The 18,447-nt window shown below is 33.1% G+C and overlaps 1 protein-coding gene and 1 pseudogene across 1 annotated transcript in view; one reads left to right on the top strand and one right to left on the bottom strand.

Moving 5' to 3' along the window:
• Nucleotides 1–639: 639 nt before the first annotated feature.
• The window catches only part of LOC149210490 (uncharacterized), a 66,819-nt gene continuing 49,011 nt past the window's right edge, over nt 640–18,447 (top strand). The window contains exon 1 of the mRNA XM_089396730.1: nt 640–1,329. Within this exon, the coding sequence (XP_089252856.1) occupies nt 976–1,329 (354 nt within the window). The 5' untranslated portion in view covers nt 640–975. The remainder of the gene's footprint in view (nt 1,330–18,447) is intronic.
• LOC149210491 (uncharacterized) lies at nt 6,312–18,050 on the bottom strand (annotated as a pseudogene).

Genomic DNA, 18,447 nt, shown 5'->3' with positions numbered 1-18,447 from the left:
GTGCTTTAGACATTTTTTGATGATGCTGAATCCATTTCCACCATCAAAAACAAGATTCAAACACCGTGTCTACAAAATTTTTAAATTTTTTTTCTCAAATTCCCGCGACTTTTAGTTGTGCAGAAAATTCCTCCCCCTCTTTAAACCACTCCTATCTCAAGCTGATAATGCGATATGCTTTTACTCGACAAACTTTGTGGATCACAACTTCTGGTTGAGGAATCTTTCACTTGCTAAAATCTGAATGCAGTCTAGGGAGTTAGTTAATTAAACATATATATTAAATCAATAATGGTTTTTATTATTTAATAATATAATATTGAATGAATAGAAGGAAAAGACAATGGGTAAATAATCAATTTACCTCTAAACTGTATTAGAACCTTGAAATATATAATTATTACTAATAATAATTATTTTATTATTTTTCCATTTTAACATCAAATAAGAATAATGTAATATCTTATAAACCAATAATTAACATCAAATAAGAATAATGTAATATCGTATAAACCAGTAATTAACTTGCCCCTGAAATATACGAATTATATTAGCTCTATCAAATCCTTATGCGTGTAGTGAAGGTGATCTGAGCTGGTGCCCCTTGCAGCTATATACAATATTCTTATGTTCAAAATCTTACATTCTTGACTTGCTGTGGGACGAATTGGAGCCAGTGACTGGAGTCATTTCTCATCCCTTATTTTTTCAGAGCTGCGCATCGTTGCATCTTTATCAAACATGTCTGCAAAGAAATGTTGCTGCTGCGGTTTACTCTCATGCTTTCCAGGCTTTTCTGATAAGAAATCCACCCTTTCTGCACAACCTGATTAATCTGAAATTGCCGCACCTCCTCACACTGTGATTACCAACCCTTCTCCTGCAGCAACTCTTTCCTCTGCTCCTTCTCATCAATTATCTTCCTCTGCTCCTCCATCAGCGGCGGCTCCCTCTCAAGTCAATGCTTCTGCAGTAATGCAGAATGACTCTCAACCTACTGCTGCATCAGATGCAGTGCCCTCCTCTCGAGGTATTGTAACACCATCTGCCTTGATCCCCACGACTTCTCAAACCACTGTTTCTCCACCTACCCAGCCACCATCCTCTTCGACCCCCTCCTCCTCCTTGACCCCCCCGACTTCTCAAACCACTGCTTCTCCACCTACCCAGTCACCATCCTCTTCGATCCCCTCCTCCTCCAGACTTCCAAAGGAGTCCGATTATGCTGAGACTATAATGGAAGCCGCTAAGGAACTTGATAAAGAAAATGTTGATGGCGATTTCAGTGACCTTATCAACTACATATCGCGGCTTTTCGATTTCATCGAGGTTCATCTCTATCTTGATTCTCTTTGTTTTTTATTTTAAACATATGAAACTGAGAAGATTTTCATTAAGGTAAATCTTTGTGTATATATTAATGAAAAACATAAAGAAAAATTCTCAGTTTACGCACTCCTCTTGGTTATCCACTAAATTTCAAAAGCTATTAAGCACAGGCTTACTGAATCATAGCAAAGACCAGAAATAGAATTCTATAGATTGATTGACATTGACAAAGTGTCTAAGAAGCACTGGAGGCTTCGACCTCAACTTTTTGAAATTCTTTCTGAATCTGGTCCTAATGGTATCTAGGATTGTGGGCTTAAATTTCAATTTTTATACCAAGAAACCATATATCCTCTGTGATTCATAGATCTCTGTGATCTGGAAATCCCCTAGACATGATTCTTGTTCGGAAGAAGCAAGTCATATTATGTAGATGGTTGGGTGACCATTCGAGGACACCTAGTTGATTTGCCTTTGGGCCTTCCCACCATTTGGAATCTCTCTCCAAATAGGGGCTGCTATATCCGTAGGTAGAGAATTATAACCTAAAATCCATACGGGAAGAAAGTGGCTGCATTTTTTAACATCTTCCTGTCAACAAACTATGATCTCAACAGTTTGACTGCATGCAAGTGCAAGTTTTAGTGATAAATAACAGCGAGTGGATGGCCATTCGAAACATCTGCCATGTGTTCACACAAACGCTCGTGCGTGAATCCCAAATATAATATTCGTTGCAGGATAGACCATTGAATTCTGTTTTAGCGATTTAGCGAGGAGAGGGTGAGGGTAAATTTGGCCCTTGTGATATGATATTATGTAATTGATACAACTGCGCTACAGTAGAAAAAAATAGAAAGAATCTTGGGTATGCTAAAACTATGGTAACCAAGAATCACCTAGTCCTTCGCGGGTTGAGATTATTCTAATCATTGATCACCATTTTTTTATTTAACCAGGGTTGCTTACTGAAAAGGCATGTATTTAAGTTACTTTGGGGTCGATCAAGTTTGTTTTGGGTCAATTTTAATTAATTTTCATTAAATATGATTAATTATAAGTAACTAATTAATTATTAACACAGCAATATTTATTATTATTAAAATATTTTCTTATTATTATAGGCTAATAAATTTATAAAAATTATATAGATATATTTATATCAACTACATTACTAAATATAATTATCTCAATATTATATAATTAATACAACTACTAGGGAAAAAAATAAAAAAGAATGTTAGTACTCTGGTAACCCTCAATCACATAATCTTGAATATGCTATAACTCTGGTAACCCTGAATCATCTAGTCCGTAACGCGTTGAGGTCATTCTAAACATTGATCACTCTCCTTTAATTTCACAAGGGGGGCTGCTTACTGAAATGACCTATACTCAAGGTTACCTTGGGGTTGTTCAAACTCTCTTTGGACCAATCTAGTTCGCCGGTATTACTTCAACTCGTTAAGTGCTCTGTATCTCCTCAGACGTTTGTTGGTTGTTTTTATAGTTTTAATTCCGGAAAATGGAGAGTTGGGTCTCGAAGACCTTAAAAGAAGATTATTATTCTTATTTTGATTAACTTGGCTGGTCGTGGAGCCCAGTGTTGTAACGTATATGGTCATCTAACTCATGCTAAATTCAGTCAGTTTCATTATCTTCGTTAACAAGCCAATGTTAAACTCTGTGTTTTCTAATTGATTTGATCAGCTGTCTTTCATTATCTTCGTTAACAAGCCAATGTTAAACTCTCTGTTTTCTAATTGATTTGATCAGATGTCTTTAATTTCTTACTTGTTGCTGAAATATGATGCAACAAAGAAGAAAACACAGAGGGCATAATGATTAGCGTCTTCTTATAACAATACTGAAGAACAGACTTAATGAAGGCGCAATGGACAAATATAACTACTGTTTGGTAGAGGGCACATGGATATTAAAGTTATCCATGTGCCACTTTCAAGATGATCCAACGTATTTTCTTGTTTGATTAAAATGTTTTTAAGATGAACATAAATTCACACATGGTAAAGGCTAACAATTTCACCTTCTGGTGCAAGAGAGGCTTATAAAGTTATTAAATTGAAAAAAAATTACTTAAATTTATTATTTTAGTATTATTTTCTTGTTTACTTAAAATGTTTTTAAGATTAGCATAAATTCACAGATCGTAAAGATTAACAATTACACCTTGGTGCAAGAGAGGCTTATAAAATTATTAAATTGGAAAAAAATACTTTCGTTTTGAATAATAATAATTTTGTTAAATTTAATATTTTAGTATTATTTTTTTTTTATAATTATATGCATGGTGGATTAGCAAGCATAAAAACACATACAATATAGCTAAAATAATAATAATTTGAAATTTTTAAAATTTCTTTTATTTTATTTATAACTAAAAAATTATTTTAATTTTAATAAGAAATAATAAAATTATTTTTTAATAAAAAACTAATTTTATTAAAAATTTTGATTTTGTTAATTTTATTTGGTTCATGTTAAAATACTTTATCAATTATTAAAATAAAATTTATTAAAAAATGAATTTCATGAATGGTCTATTTATTTACATCAATTATGTTTCCCTGAAAAACCCAGCAACGGAAACTTAGATATTTCAAGTCATTCTCCCTCAAAACAGTGCTCCGAAGTCAAGTTTCTCGTAACTAGGTCTTGGACTATTATTTGAGTTATCAAAGTTCAAACCTCCATGGGAATAGAGTTGTCAGACAAGTTTTATCAAGTTTTATCAAGATGTTAGGAAGCATGAAAATAAATTAATTAATTAAACTTAAGTAATAATTTGTTATTTTGTTTCTTGTCTCATCATGAGGTCCGTCACAGGTGAAATGACTCATTATGCTCTATATATATATATATATATATATATATCAAAATAGTTAAGTTTAGGTAGAGGGTTATTTATGGTTCTGGAGAAAAAAGAATGATTTGTTGTGAAAAGTTAGGTTTAGCTTGGATTTTTGAAATTTTTAGATTTTTAAAATAATTTAATTTCCCAAAAGTGATTCCCATTTTCAACCTCTCTCATGAAATTTGAACATCTAACTTAATAAGACTAATCCCCACAAAAACCGATTAATCATAAATTCAAACTCACCTCTGAAATTTGAACATCTAACCTAATAAGACTATCCCCACAGACACCCATTGCTCATTAGTTTAAAATATAAAAATATAAAGATTTGTTAGTTTATTTACTAGGATACTGTATTACATAACAGTTTGTGTTACATGTGCACATTGACAAAAGTTTTTAATTATATTCAAATGTTGAAGTCAGTGTTTCCTTAGTGAGATGATTATATATCTATATATATATATATATATATATATATATATATATATATATATTCTCTTCAAAAATGGGAGCAATGGGAGCCTAAGTAGAGGGCTAGCCGAATGTTTGGTAAAAAAACGAACTGTTATGCAACGCTAGGTGGAGCCGGGACCCCTTAAAATGGTTTAATTCTCGAAAAGTAGCTCCCATTCTTAATCCCTCCCATGAAATTTCAACCTCTGAGCTGATGAGACTGAACTCCATAGAAACAACAAAGAGAAACGACAAATTAAGCATGGATTCAAAAAAATATAAATCTTAAAAATATGTAAGGAATGTAATGATTTGTTGATGTATCCACCAAGATACAGTATTAAATAGCGGTTTGTGTTACATGTTCACCTTGACAAAATTTTTAATTATATTCAAATGTTGAAGTCAGTGTTTCATCAATCAGATAATTCTATATGACGAGAAAATACAACTTCAGGGAGGAAATCTTATGTTTCTTTAATTACCGAAATAAACTCGTCAAAATTGAACAACCATAGAACTTGAGCCGAGAACAAGATTTAAGTACAAATGCAAGGGTGTGTAGAAAATTCTTGTTTTTCATATAACTGGCAAGGTCCAAGCCTTCAGTATTTGTATAGCCCGCTAAAATAACCAAGAAAATGCAGTCCAACAAAAGCCAGTAATGATAATAGTGACCCTATGAATCTCACAAGTACAAATTAATCTCGAAAATCATTCCGGAAGACAAAATCAACGAGTAAAACTCTGGCAAGCCAGTGAGATGAATGTGAATAATGCAACTTAAAGAGGGGAAGATAATATGAATCACATAGGAAATATATCTGGCGATTTGGAAGCTTATATATGAACAGTGTCCAAATTGCAGATAGAAATTGGTTGGATCAATATGGAACAAAAATGGCAGAAACAATGGTTGAAAGGCAGACGGAATTGTTGGAAAATAATAATGAACACCTGCAACATTGGTTTGATCAATAGGGAACAAAAATGGCAAAAACAATGGTTGACAGGCAGATGGAATTGTTGGAAAATAATAATGAAATTAATAATAAACACATTGCAACATGATCACCAGGAGCAGTATGTGATCCCCCAACTTTTTGCTTCAATGATGATGCAAGGAAACAAGATATGTGATCTCCCTGGACCTGGAGATGGGTGTTTCCATTCAAGTATTCTTTCTCTTTTTTGAGCATTTTTGAGCCGCAAATAAATCTCCCATTATTTTTAGCTACCAAAAGATGTATAAGTGGTCAAATATGAAACGCCAAACAGAACAGATTGACCCTCTAAGATACCTTATAATAATAGAAAAATATGCATATCAAAAAGATTGGAAATTGGACTTCAGCATACCAAAGTCATTTGTGCCTATGTTTTTCATGATCCTAAGTAGTTTTACTGTATGAAGAAACATTCTGCAAATCATCTTTGCTCAGAGTCACAGTCTCCAATCGCTATTATCCAAAGGGGTGGCCATTAATCCACTTAGTCCACTTCTGTGTCCTCCAAGTTGAGGGCAGACTCTACCCATTCCTGAGCAGTTTATTGCTAGATAAAAGTTGGACAAGCACTAGAAATTACTAGATAAATTTACAAGATTAATACCAAATTTTTTTCCCAAAAAATAGAAAGTAATATGGCCTTACTTTATGATAGAAGAGTCATCAAGAGTTGTTGAGTGATCTATCAAATTGTGATCAAAGGTAGATGGTTGGCATGCTTCATCATAGCTCAAGTTGCAAAGGTCATCCATTCTAGAATGGTTTGTTGGGAATGACTGAAACTGTTTGGATGTAATCCAAGAAAAAGCTAAATGCTTAGCTTCATTCGAGTTACTCACAGGAGTTTCTTGCTAATTTTCTTTTAGTGTTCCCAAAGCACTGCATTGAATTGATCCTAGCTGGGCTACAATTACTTCTTGGTAGATCTCTTCAAACCGTTCCACTGCATCCACCATATTCCTAGAATCAGAGTACATGTTTTGGTCTTCTCTGGTTAGAGTTGGGGTTTGAAAATATCTTCTTGTCAACATTCTTTCCTGCTCCATTCCTCCTGCTAAAATAGCTGATTGCACTCTTAAGTTTGGGGGATTAGGTTGGGGGATTGCATGTTTGCTCTCAACATGATTGATCCACAATGTTAAATCCAGACCCAAGTTGAGATCGATGCCTCCATGACTTCCATTTTTATCAAATCATTCGCAAGATGATATCTCAGTAAACCTAACATAATCCTCATTTTCATTGATATACTGGCTAATCTTGGGTTGTGAAGTGGAGGAGTTTCTAGCATATGTGTAGCTCAACTTCGATCCCAGAGACGTATCCATGCAAGATTAGCTCTGGCTTAGACTGTTACTGTTACAGGAATATAAACTCAGTGGACCCTGGTTACATAGAATGGTAACACCTGCAAAGTAGATAGAGCTAAATATTAATACTTTTAATATCTATAATCAAGATTTATTTAACATAAAATTTGTCAATGCAATGGTAGCCTCAAGAGTAACGACAAAAATAATTCAATATCTACCTACAAAAATAATTCACTATGAAAGTTCTTGAAAAAATCGATAGAATTATGATGGGGCCCTCAGGTCAAAATTGTCACCTCAATGTATCTAATAAATATGTCCAAATATGTACAGAAAGAAATGCCCTTCATACTACATACATCAACGAACAACAAAATGAACACATAAGAACTAAAATTACAATGATGGAAGATGGTACGGAATTGGCTAGACCAATTTGTTGGAAAGGCAGAGGAGACAAAACAAAAATTCACACACAAATACATGAGTTGTGACTCTTCTATTGATCACACAAAACTGTAGAAATTCCCACTGTAGATTAAACGGATTATGCAATGTACTAAAGAAAAATACTTAATCTACTTCTACAATCAAACTTGCAGAAGCTTAATAAATTCTGAGCAAGATCAAACAGAACACATATAACAGAGAAGAAGATTCAATCACACATGAACACAAAAGAATACTCTAGGGAAAGCCTCAACTAAAAACCCCGCTATCTGTATTATCATACAAGTGGAAATATCTCTGGATTACACAAAGCTTTAGCTCACAAGCTATCCAACTCTCAGTACAATCCCTCAATGCTGCTCATAGACAGTCAAAGGATTCTCACAAACCTCCTCCTATGCCCTCCAAGCCTTCTATTTCCTTGCGCAGTTTCTCCTGGGTCCTCAAGCTGTCACCTATGTGTAATTACCTCACACACTACTCACTAACCTCTAAACTAACTACACAATCCTGAAGGATATGAATTCCTTCTGCATGCAAGAGATATCCTCAAGGGAATATTCCTGCAACCGATAGTACATTGTCCCATCCTGTGATCTCAATTGGGTCTTTGACTGAACTGACATGCATGAGTTATTTATGAGAGAATATTCAGTTATCTGAAGTACACTAGTTACATGCATGAATGCATTAACTAACTAAACTCACAATCAGTTCCATAAACTGTTAGAACTAATCTAACTGGACTTAACTCAGTTAACTGAGCTAACTAATTACAACTCAAAGTACAACTCATCTTGATCTCCTTAATTAAGGGATAACTTCCTCAATCAAAGGCATAATTATTGCATGTCTTCACAAAGACTTCATGTTTGATTTTCTCCAACTAATTAACTCAAGATGAATTAATTAATTATTTTTCAAACAGCTGCTAAGACTAAATTCGGATTTTATCATTCCTTGTTGATATTTTCCACATTGGTACCTGAAATGCTATCTATAGCAATGTTATTTATAGCATTTCTATTTTTAGCATTTTTTGTTGCTATTTTCAACAAACACTTGATACTTACAATGAAACCGGTGAAGGGTATTTAACCTTTTCCAACTAGCGACTTGCAAAAAATATCTTGACATGCAACCACATACTAAAAGTCGTCTATCACTTAACTCGACTTGACTCAAAACTCCAACACTCAACCCTCAACAGTTAGTTAACTGACACTCTAAGTTTAGCCAACTCCTCATGCGAGAGTAATTAGCTTATTTTAACACTCCTCCTTACGTTGCTAAACTAAAACTTGACTCATGACAACTCAAACATGCATGCTGGTCTATGTCTCAGCCAGGCTTACAACACTCAAGTTTCTTCTATGAAACTCAAACGCATATTTTTCTAATGACTTAGTAAATACATCAACCAATTGATCACTAGATTTACAAGGCTTCAAGTGAACTTCTCCATTGCTCACAAGTTCTCTAATAAAGTGATATCTAATATCAATATGCTTTCTCTTCCGATGAAACTCACTATTCTTAGATAGTGCAATCATTGAGGTGTTGTCACAATATATTGTTGTTGATCCTTGTTGTTTTTTCTTGAGTCCATCAAATACTCTTCTTAACCACACTGCTTGACATGATGTTGATGTTGCTGCTACATATTCTGCTTCTGCTGACGAAAGTGTCATAAGGGGTTGTTTCTTAGATGCCCACAAAATCACACCTGAACCAAGATGGAACACATAACCAAAAGTTATCTTCTTATCATCCAAACTGCTTGCAAAATCACTATGTATCCAATCAAATCCTTCTTTTATGTGCTTGCATACATTATGCCACAATATCTAGTTCGTGTTATGCATCTCATAATTCTTTTTCTTGCACTCCAATGTGTGTCTTTTGGAGTCTCCATAAATCCGGAAATCAAACTCACTCCTTGCATGATATCTGGTTTTGTAGCTGTGATATACATGAGGCTGCCAACCAAGCGTTTGAATAGGGTTGGATTGACATATGATCCTTCATCATCCTTGCTTAACTTTGTACATGTTGTAACTAGTGTAGGGAAAGGTTTGCAATTTTCCATCTTGAATCGTTTCAACAAATCTTTGGCATATTTATTTTGACAAATAAAAATTCATTTTTCAGATTTCTCAACTTCTATGCCAAGAAAATAATTCATCTCAAATTATTTCATCATGGCTGCTTTAGATTCATCTATCTCAAAATCACCTGTAAAACTAGTCATGTCATCAACATATAAGAAAACAATCAAAATTTGTCCATGCTCATTTACCTTTGTGTATAAGGTAGGCTCAATGTTGCTTCTGTAAAATCCATTCTTAATCATGTAGTTTTCAATTCTGTTATACCAAGCTCTAAGCACTTGCTTCAATCCATAGAGCGCTTTCTTCAACTTGTAAACTTTCTCTTCGTTACCTTCAACATTCTTCTAGAATTCATTTAAAGAAGGTTGATTTCACATCCATCTGATATACTTTCCACTTGTTTTGCGTTGTTGTGGCTAGAACTGCTCTTACAGTATCCAATCTAGCTACCGGAGAAAATGTTTCTCCAAAGTTTATTCCTGGTTGCTGCGAGAATCCTTTTTCTACAAATCTAGCTTTAAATATGTCAATTTCACCTTTCTCATTCAACTTTTTCTTGTACACCCACTTTACACCAATAAGATTTTTGTCCTTTGGTAAATTAATCAAATCCCATGTATCATTATATTCAATAGCTTCAATTTCTTGATCCATGGCTTGTACCCAATTTTCATCTCTGATTGCTTCTTCAAATGAAGAAGGTTGGAATGACAACAATGCAAAATTTGAACTAACATCCAAATCATCATAAATATCTTTCAGACTTCCCATCTTTCTCTTACCATTTCTTGATTCATCACCTGATTGATTGCTGGGAGAATCTTGATCTGTTGATCTGCTCGAAGGTCCATGTTGCTTTGAAAATATTGGAGTCTTTGTTGGTGTGTTTCTATTTGGTGTCTTCACTTGTGATTCTTGCTGCTCCTTTTCTACTACATCACCTTCTTCCATCAATGGCACTTGTGCATCAACTATTTTGTCTACAGTTCCATTCCATGCCTCTTGTTCTTTGAACACAACATCTCTACTAATTATGGTCTTCTTTGTGACAAGGTTATACAATTTGTAATCTTTTGATTGCTCACTATAACTAGTAAGTATGCATTTTTCACTTTTATCAACCAATTTGCCTCTTCACTCTTTAGGCACACGTGCATAAGATACACATCCAAATACTCTGAGATGAGATACGTTGCAAGATATACCTGACCATGCTTGTCCCGGTAATCTATTCATCGCACTCTTTGTAGGAGATCCCTTGATCACATAAATAGCACATGCAACTACTTCTGCCCAATACTCATTAGACAAGTTTCTGCTTTTCAACATGATTTTTACCATGTTCATAATTGTCCTGTTCTTTTTCTCTGCTACACCATTTTGTTGTGGTGTGTCCCTGATTTTAAACTGTCTTTTGATTCCATATTGTTTGTAGTAATCATGGAATGCCTTTGAGTCATATTCTCCACCATGATCTGACCTCATTACCTTGATCTGTCGATCATTTTGGTTCTCTGCTAAGGCTTTGAATTCTTTGAACCTTGTAAAAGTTTCAGACCTCTGCTTCAAGAACTAAACCCAAGTCTTTCTACTATAATCATCAATGAAAGTGAGGAAGTAACAACTTCCACCAATCGACTGTGTCCTCATAGGTCCACACAAGTCTGTATGCACTAGCTCAAGAGGTTTCTTTGCTCTGTATGCAACTACCTTTGGAAAACTTTCACAGTGTTGCTTTCCCAAGATGCAACACTCACAAGTACTTGCAGGTTCTTTGATGGGAGGTAATCCTCTGACCATCTGTTTCTGCTGCAACAATCTTAAACCAGAAAAGTGCAAGTGTCCAAACCGAAAGTGCCATAACTAAAAATCATCAAAACATGAAAATGTAAAAGAATTGGCATGATCACTGTAATTCATTATGAGAGGAAAGAGTTTGTTCCTCGTCATCTGCACCTTCGCTATTAGCTGCCTGCTTAGGGGCTTGTCATATATAACACATTCTTGACCTTGAAAGATAACTATGTATAATTTCTGTGTCAATTGACCAACACTTGTCAAATTGTGTTTGAGACTAAGAACATAATATACCTCTGAGATTGTCTTCGCCCCCCCTGCTTGGTCAGAATGTTGACCACTCCTTTTCCATCTACTTCCACAGTAATTTCAGTCCCCAACTTTACCTTTGTTTTCATAGATTGATCGAATTTTGCAACCCAATTCTTGTTGCCTGTCATGTGGTCACTGCAACCACTATCTAATAGCCACACATTAGCAGAAGGTCCATGCATGGTATGGCAATCTAGGAACATGAAGTTAGTACTCTCTATAGTGACATTAGCTCTCTGGTTCCCTTGATCAACTATCTTCTTCCTGCAATCACGAGCATAGTAACCAAATTTATTGCAATAATAACATCTCACATTTGATTGGTCAACTCTTTGGTTATTTTTGAAGCTTTTGTAGTTGCTTCCACTTTCATGTTCATGCTCTTTTGGGCCATGTCTTTGACCACCATATCTTCTGCTTCATCCTCTGCCTCTCGATCTACTTCTACCTCGACCTCTATCTCTTGAAATAGAAACCTGACTTTTGAAGGCGGTCTCTAAAGTGGAGTCCTTATTTCTCTCTATCCTTGCCTCATGCAATAGAAGTGATCCCATCAACTCATCAATTGTTAATGATGCCAAATCCTTGGCTTCTTCTATGGCTGCTACCATAACATCAAATTTGGTAGACAAAGATATGAGGACCTTCTCAGCCACTGTTTGATATTTAATTTCTTCACCATAAATCTATAACTAATTTACGACAATTATGACTTGATTCATGAAATAATAAATGTCCTCTGTCTCCTTCATCTGCAGACTTTCAAATTTTCTCTTAATATTCTGCAACTTAATAATATTGACTTTGGTCATACCTTTATAATTTGTCGCCAAAGTATCCCATGCTTCCTTTGCTGAAGACATGATCACAATTTTCTGGAACACTGCTCGATCCACTCCCTGTTGGATAGGCTGCAATGCTTGTGCATTATTCTTCTTGTTTTTCTTCCATTGTTCCCTCTCTGCTTTATTGAGATCTGTTTTTGATGTTTCATCCTTAGGTTTTGAAAACCCAAACTGGATATAATCACAAACATCATGTGCATGCAACATGGTCCTTATCTTAATTGCCCACACATCATAATCATTCCCTGTAAATAGTAGGAACTAAGGCTAGAAATTCGAGAAAGCCATATATCTCCAAAAAATTTCTCTTTTTAAAAACCCTAAAATTCTCCTTTTATAAACTTTGCAAAGCCCCTTTTAATAAAACCCTAAGCTTTTATTTTATATATAAAAAAAAAACTTTTTCGAAAGCCCTTTTGAAAAACTTTAAAAAAAAATTATACTTCACCATCAAATCAAAAGGCCCACTTAAAATATAACACAACGTATTTCACTCTTCGTAACATAAGCTTTTCGAATAATTTATGTGGTTGACTTTTAAGTCTTACGCGCTAATGCTCCTCTTGTGATGAGGGCATGCGACTAACGTGTTTCACGATGACTAACTCGAGCGTTAGTCTGCTAAAGCCACGGAAATAAACTTGACCCGCGTGCTTCTAAAACCGCTTAATTCAAGGATTGTTAACGCGGCTCTCTAGTGAGCCCTGGTGCGTTATAACGCCCTGTATATAACGTACAAGGTGTGTTGTTGTAAAACTTATTACGAGAAAAATTGGGTTATAAAACTTACTACGGGAAAAATTATAAACTGCTCTCCTCTCACACGGATTGTTGTTAATCTGTTTTTCTTAGTTTTTTGTTACCTCGCTCTGATACCAATTTGTTGGAAAGGTAGAGGAGACAAAACAAAAATTCACACACAAATACACGAAGTGTGACTCTTCTATTGATCACACAAATATTGATACTTACAGTGAACCCGATGAAGGGTATTTAACCTTTTCCAACTAGCGACTTGCCTAAAATATCTTGACATGTAACCACACAGTAAAATTTGCCTATCACTTAACTCAACTTGACTCAAATCCAACACTCAACTCTCAACAGTTAGTTAACTCTCTTTCTAAGTTTAGCCAACCCCTCATCACAAATCTTGATACTTACAGTGAACCCGGTGAAGGGTATTTAACCTTTTCCAACTAGCGACTTGCCTAAAATATCTTGACATGTAACCACACAGTAAAATTTGCCTATCACTTAACTCAACTTGACTCAAATCCAACACTCAACTCTCAACAGTTAGTTAACTGTCTCTCTAAGTTTAGCCAACCCCTCATGCGGGAGTAATTAGCTTATTTTAACACAGTTTGCATGACATTGTTGAGACAGAGGAGTTTATAGTCTCCTTTGTTTGCATTTATACACATCGTTTCTTTTGGGTTCTTCACTGACCATTAGAACTCTCTATTGACAACTTAAATCATTTGGAATTTCCTGGGTTTTCCCTAGCAAAGTCTTCTAATATACTGTGATTTCGAGATACATGCTTAGAGAGGAAGGAGAAATAGGAGGGAAAGCAAAGAAGGTTCAAAGTCCGAATATATAAGTGTTATAGGTGTTTTCTAAACTATATTTTTCATGTGAATCGACTTGCGATTTTTACTTAACATTACAATTCAGATTGGACTAATTTCTCGCCCTACCCTCTAAGTCATGTATTTTTCATTGTGGACTCTCCTTACAGTATTTAGTTATCTAAAATCATAGGTAGATTGTCAAGCCAGAGAAGCACTTCAAAATGCAGTGCCAAATTTCTGTAGATTTTTCGTTATACTTTTAAGCCCTATAGATACTTTCAATATATAATTCTCTTAGGCACGATCTAATGTAAGTTAGCATTGTACTCAAGTGAAAATTTCACTAAAGTTTTGTAAACCCACAATGTTGGCTTCAAGAAAAGTACTGAACATAAGCAATATTCAAATATTCAAAAAGAAAACCTTTTGCTGAAGCTAATCCTAAGTTGACAACTAAAAATTTGTGGAAGTTTTTCCATGAAAATCCTTATCATTGAGGGACGATATAATGATAAAACAAGTGTAATATGTAGCATTTCTGCTTAGTACTTGCCTTTTATGTAAAAAGTAATTGATAACTGCCTAAGATTAATTTAAATGGTTATAGAATTAAAAACCTCCAAAACCATCTACATATAAGTATAAGTATGGTACATAGCAATCATAAATCCCAATTTAAGGTAGTCTTGGATTTAAAACTTTTCTTATAGTTAAATTGTTATACATTAATTGTACAAAATATGTTAGAGGGTACTCCTAAATCTTAGTTTAAAGTATCTACATATAAAGTATGTTACATAGTAATCATAAACACTAGTTTAAGGTAAAATTGGAATTTATAACTTTCCTAATTAATATTGAATAAAATAAGAATGTGAAGTTTTTGATTCACTGAACAAGACTTACACTAATTTAAATTGTTATAGAGTTAAATACCTCCAAAAGCATGTACAAGTGGAAGCCTATTCACATTACCCTTGTATATATTATGAAATGTTTAGGTTAAATAATGTGAGGTTTGGACTAGCTAAAATACTATAAAGGTGAGTCAAGTATGCACTTTGCAAGGATTTCATTTCATTGATACAACTTCAAAGCTAGAGTTAGACTTACATTGTTGAGACAAGTATGCACTTCCTAAAGATTTCATTGGTATAATATCTAATTAAGTATGAAGGGTGTGTATATATATATATATATATATATATATATATATATATATATATATATATATATATATATATATTATTTAATTTATGCATGTAATTGATAATAGTTTTATTCAATTTGAATTTGAATTTGAATTGTTAAAGCATTCGATAAGAGTGAAAATTTACTCCAATTTGATTAACAAAAAAACATTATTATTAAATACTTAATAATAAATGTATTTTAAGTAATTGAAATAGATTTACAAATAAATGTGTGTGATTTAAATATCCATTAAATTAACATTTAGCTATTTGTTAACAAATGTCCCTCTCTCTTAAGTAAGTAATTTTGATAGAATCCACAAATATCATAATTTTGATGATACGATTTTGTCATTTTGCAAACTCTAGTACTTTAAATGAATTCTAGTATTTTCTTTATAAAACAAATTTAGAGTAATTTCAATAATAAAAAATCATAACAATCTATTAAAAATTCCTAATAAATTTATAAATAAAGCTAAAAAAAATAATATTATTCTAAAAACACTTTCTACAAATAGTGATGAGACCAAAAATTCGTTATTGCTATTTATAAGATAAAGCTTGAAAAATTACTGTAAAAAACAACTATTTAATTTTGACTTTTCTAGATCTCAAGTCAACTATAGAATTTTACATCCAATATGTATTACAACATATTTATAAAATAAAGCTTGGAAAAATTACTGTAAAAAACAACTATTTAATTTTGACTTTTCTGGATCTCAAGTCAACTATAAAATTTTACATACAACTATTTAATTTTGACTTTTCTAGATCTCAAATCAACTATAAAATTTTACATCCAATATGTATTACAACATATTTATAATTATATAATATGCAATATGACATAACTTTGTCTTTTAAAATATACATTAAATTTTTATTAAATATTTTTAATATAAATTTATAAAACACAAAATTAAATATAATAAGTATGATGTATATTATATATTTAATAAAAAGAAAAATAATAAATATGGTACATATTATATATTTTGCATATAGAATTATACAACAATTGAATTTATTCTTAACAAAATAAATAAATAATATAGTATCATTGTCTGCACTTAAGGATGCACCAACATATATCTTTTTGTAGTTTGAAAAACTCTCTTGATATCTAACCACTCAACCCTATTTTCAATGGAATAGTTGAAAATCGATTTACCTTTACTTTAAAAAAAAATCAAATGTTTTTAGTTGAAAATTGGTGAACCTTTATTTTTGTGTGCTTGATGAAGTAGCCGCTGCATTCATACATTACAGATCGTCTTTCCTATTTAGACTATTCAATTTCATAAATATTCAGTGTACTATGTATTAAATGCTATGAGATTTCATTTTTATAAATATTATGTATTATGTATTAAATGTGATGAGACTTCATTTTTATAAATATTATGTATTATGTATTAAATGTGATGAGACTTTATTTTTATAAATCTTATGTATTATGTACTAAATGTTATGAGACTTTATTTTTATAAATATTATTCCATGGATAAGAGTATTTTTAATATATATATATATTAAATTTCTTAAAATTAGTCATTTTATTATAGGAACAAATTAAAAAATAAAAAATAAAAAATTAATTTTTAATTTAAAAAAAATTAACTTTACAATAAAAAAATTAAAGTTCCACAATTTACTGAATAGATGTGTACAAATATATGCAATGAATAAGTAAAAAAACAAAATCTTATGAACCCATAAAAATCTCTACAACTTGTCTCTTAAGAATTGATTCATTTCAATCTCACAACGGGCCTTAAAAATCTGAACTCTGAAATTGTTTGAAAGCCAATACAAGTAGAAACAAGCATTGTCGTAATGACAAGCAAATTCAACCTCTTGCTGTTTCTGCGATTGATGATTTCTCTCTCCTAGTGACATGCCTATATGCTTTTATGAAACAAGCCAGTGTTGCTCAGATGTCTTCCCAGATTTCAAGGTGAATCCACTTGAGTATATAATCCTCTGAATGTAGTTGCCCTCGTTTAAACAATATATGTTTGCTGAATGGCATTGATGTTTAATCCCTTTAACCAAACAACTGATTCCATGTGTCCCTTCATTGTATGAAGTTCTCTCAACCTCCACAAGTATTATTAGCATCAACATGTTTTTCCATCCCCGACAAAATGGTCAAGTGAAGCAGAATTCAGATATTCTAGATGAATAAATTGAGTATACTTTCTTGCATGAAGCAAATGGAAGGGGTCACTCGTGTGCAGTCTTTTAAAACAATGGTTCTTTCCCAACGTTGTTTCCAAAATACAATTTTTTTTCTCCTATAATTGAATAGGCATGAGGATTGAATTTTTTTGTTTTACTGATCATCAAACAGTTGCAAATATTAAAAACAAGTTTTTCTTGCTTCAGATCATTGGTGAAATGGAATTGAATGCAAGCCATGTAGATTTTCCTAAATAATAAAACTTGTGCAAAAACACAGAGAACACACTTTTTGCTCAGGGCATGGTATTTAGAACCTTAAAATCATTTTCAAAATGCAAAGATTCAAATCAATTTGGTTTTTCTCATGAAATAGGATTAGGGCGACAATAGAAAGTCTGAAAGTATTATGCATTTCCATGATTTGTTACCTTGCAATTTCTGCACGTCTTCTAGCTTGCTCTGCAATCATGGATGAACGCCCAACAGAAGTGTAGGCATCAGGAGCAATCAGACCATGTAAAGTTCTCTGAGCAAGTGCCCATTTGGCTTCTCTGTCCTCTCTTCTGTAATCCTTCTTTGTTTTGAAAGCCATTTGCATGATGTCATTATTACCAAAATGAGTATTTGCAAGAGAAGAATATATGCTACAGGGAAAATTTTCTGACACAATAAAATAGAAAACCTATGAAGAGTGGAGAACACCTGAAACTGACCTTCCTCTCAAAGAGCAATTCCCAAGCTTGTCCACTAAGAGTTTAATGCACTGCAAACTTGATTATATCTAAATGAACATAGAATACCACACTGTAAAGCCAGATCACTCCAACCCATCCCCAGCCGATGCCTTTTATGGAAGCAAATCCCCAGTGTGCATATAATGCTATCAACGTTCCAATCTGAAATGAAGATATTTAAACACGACAAAATTTGCACAGAGAGATAATACTGGGCTTGAAAGAAGGAATAGTGAAAAGGCAGTTAATGATATA

The sequence above is a fragment of the Pinus tabuliformis genome, chromosome 1_2, assembly GCF_031772625.1.
Source record: "Pinus tabuliformis cultivar Carrire ecotype Pingquan chromosome 1_2, CPIR1, whole genome shotgun sequence".
Taxonomy (NCBI): domain Eukaryota; kingdom Viridiplantae; phylum Streptophyta; class Pinopsida; order Pinales; family Pinaceae; genus Pinus; species Pinus tabuliformis.
Note: the sequence above shows the minus strand (reverse complement) of the source record. Positions and strands in the feature narration are given on the sequence as shown.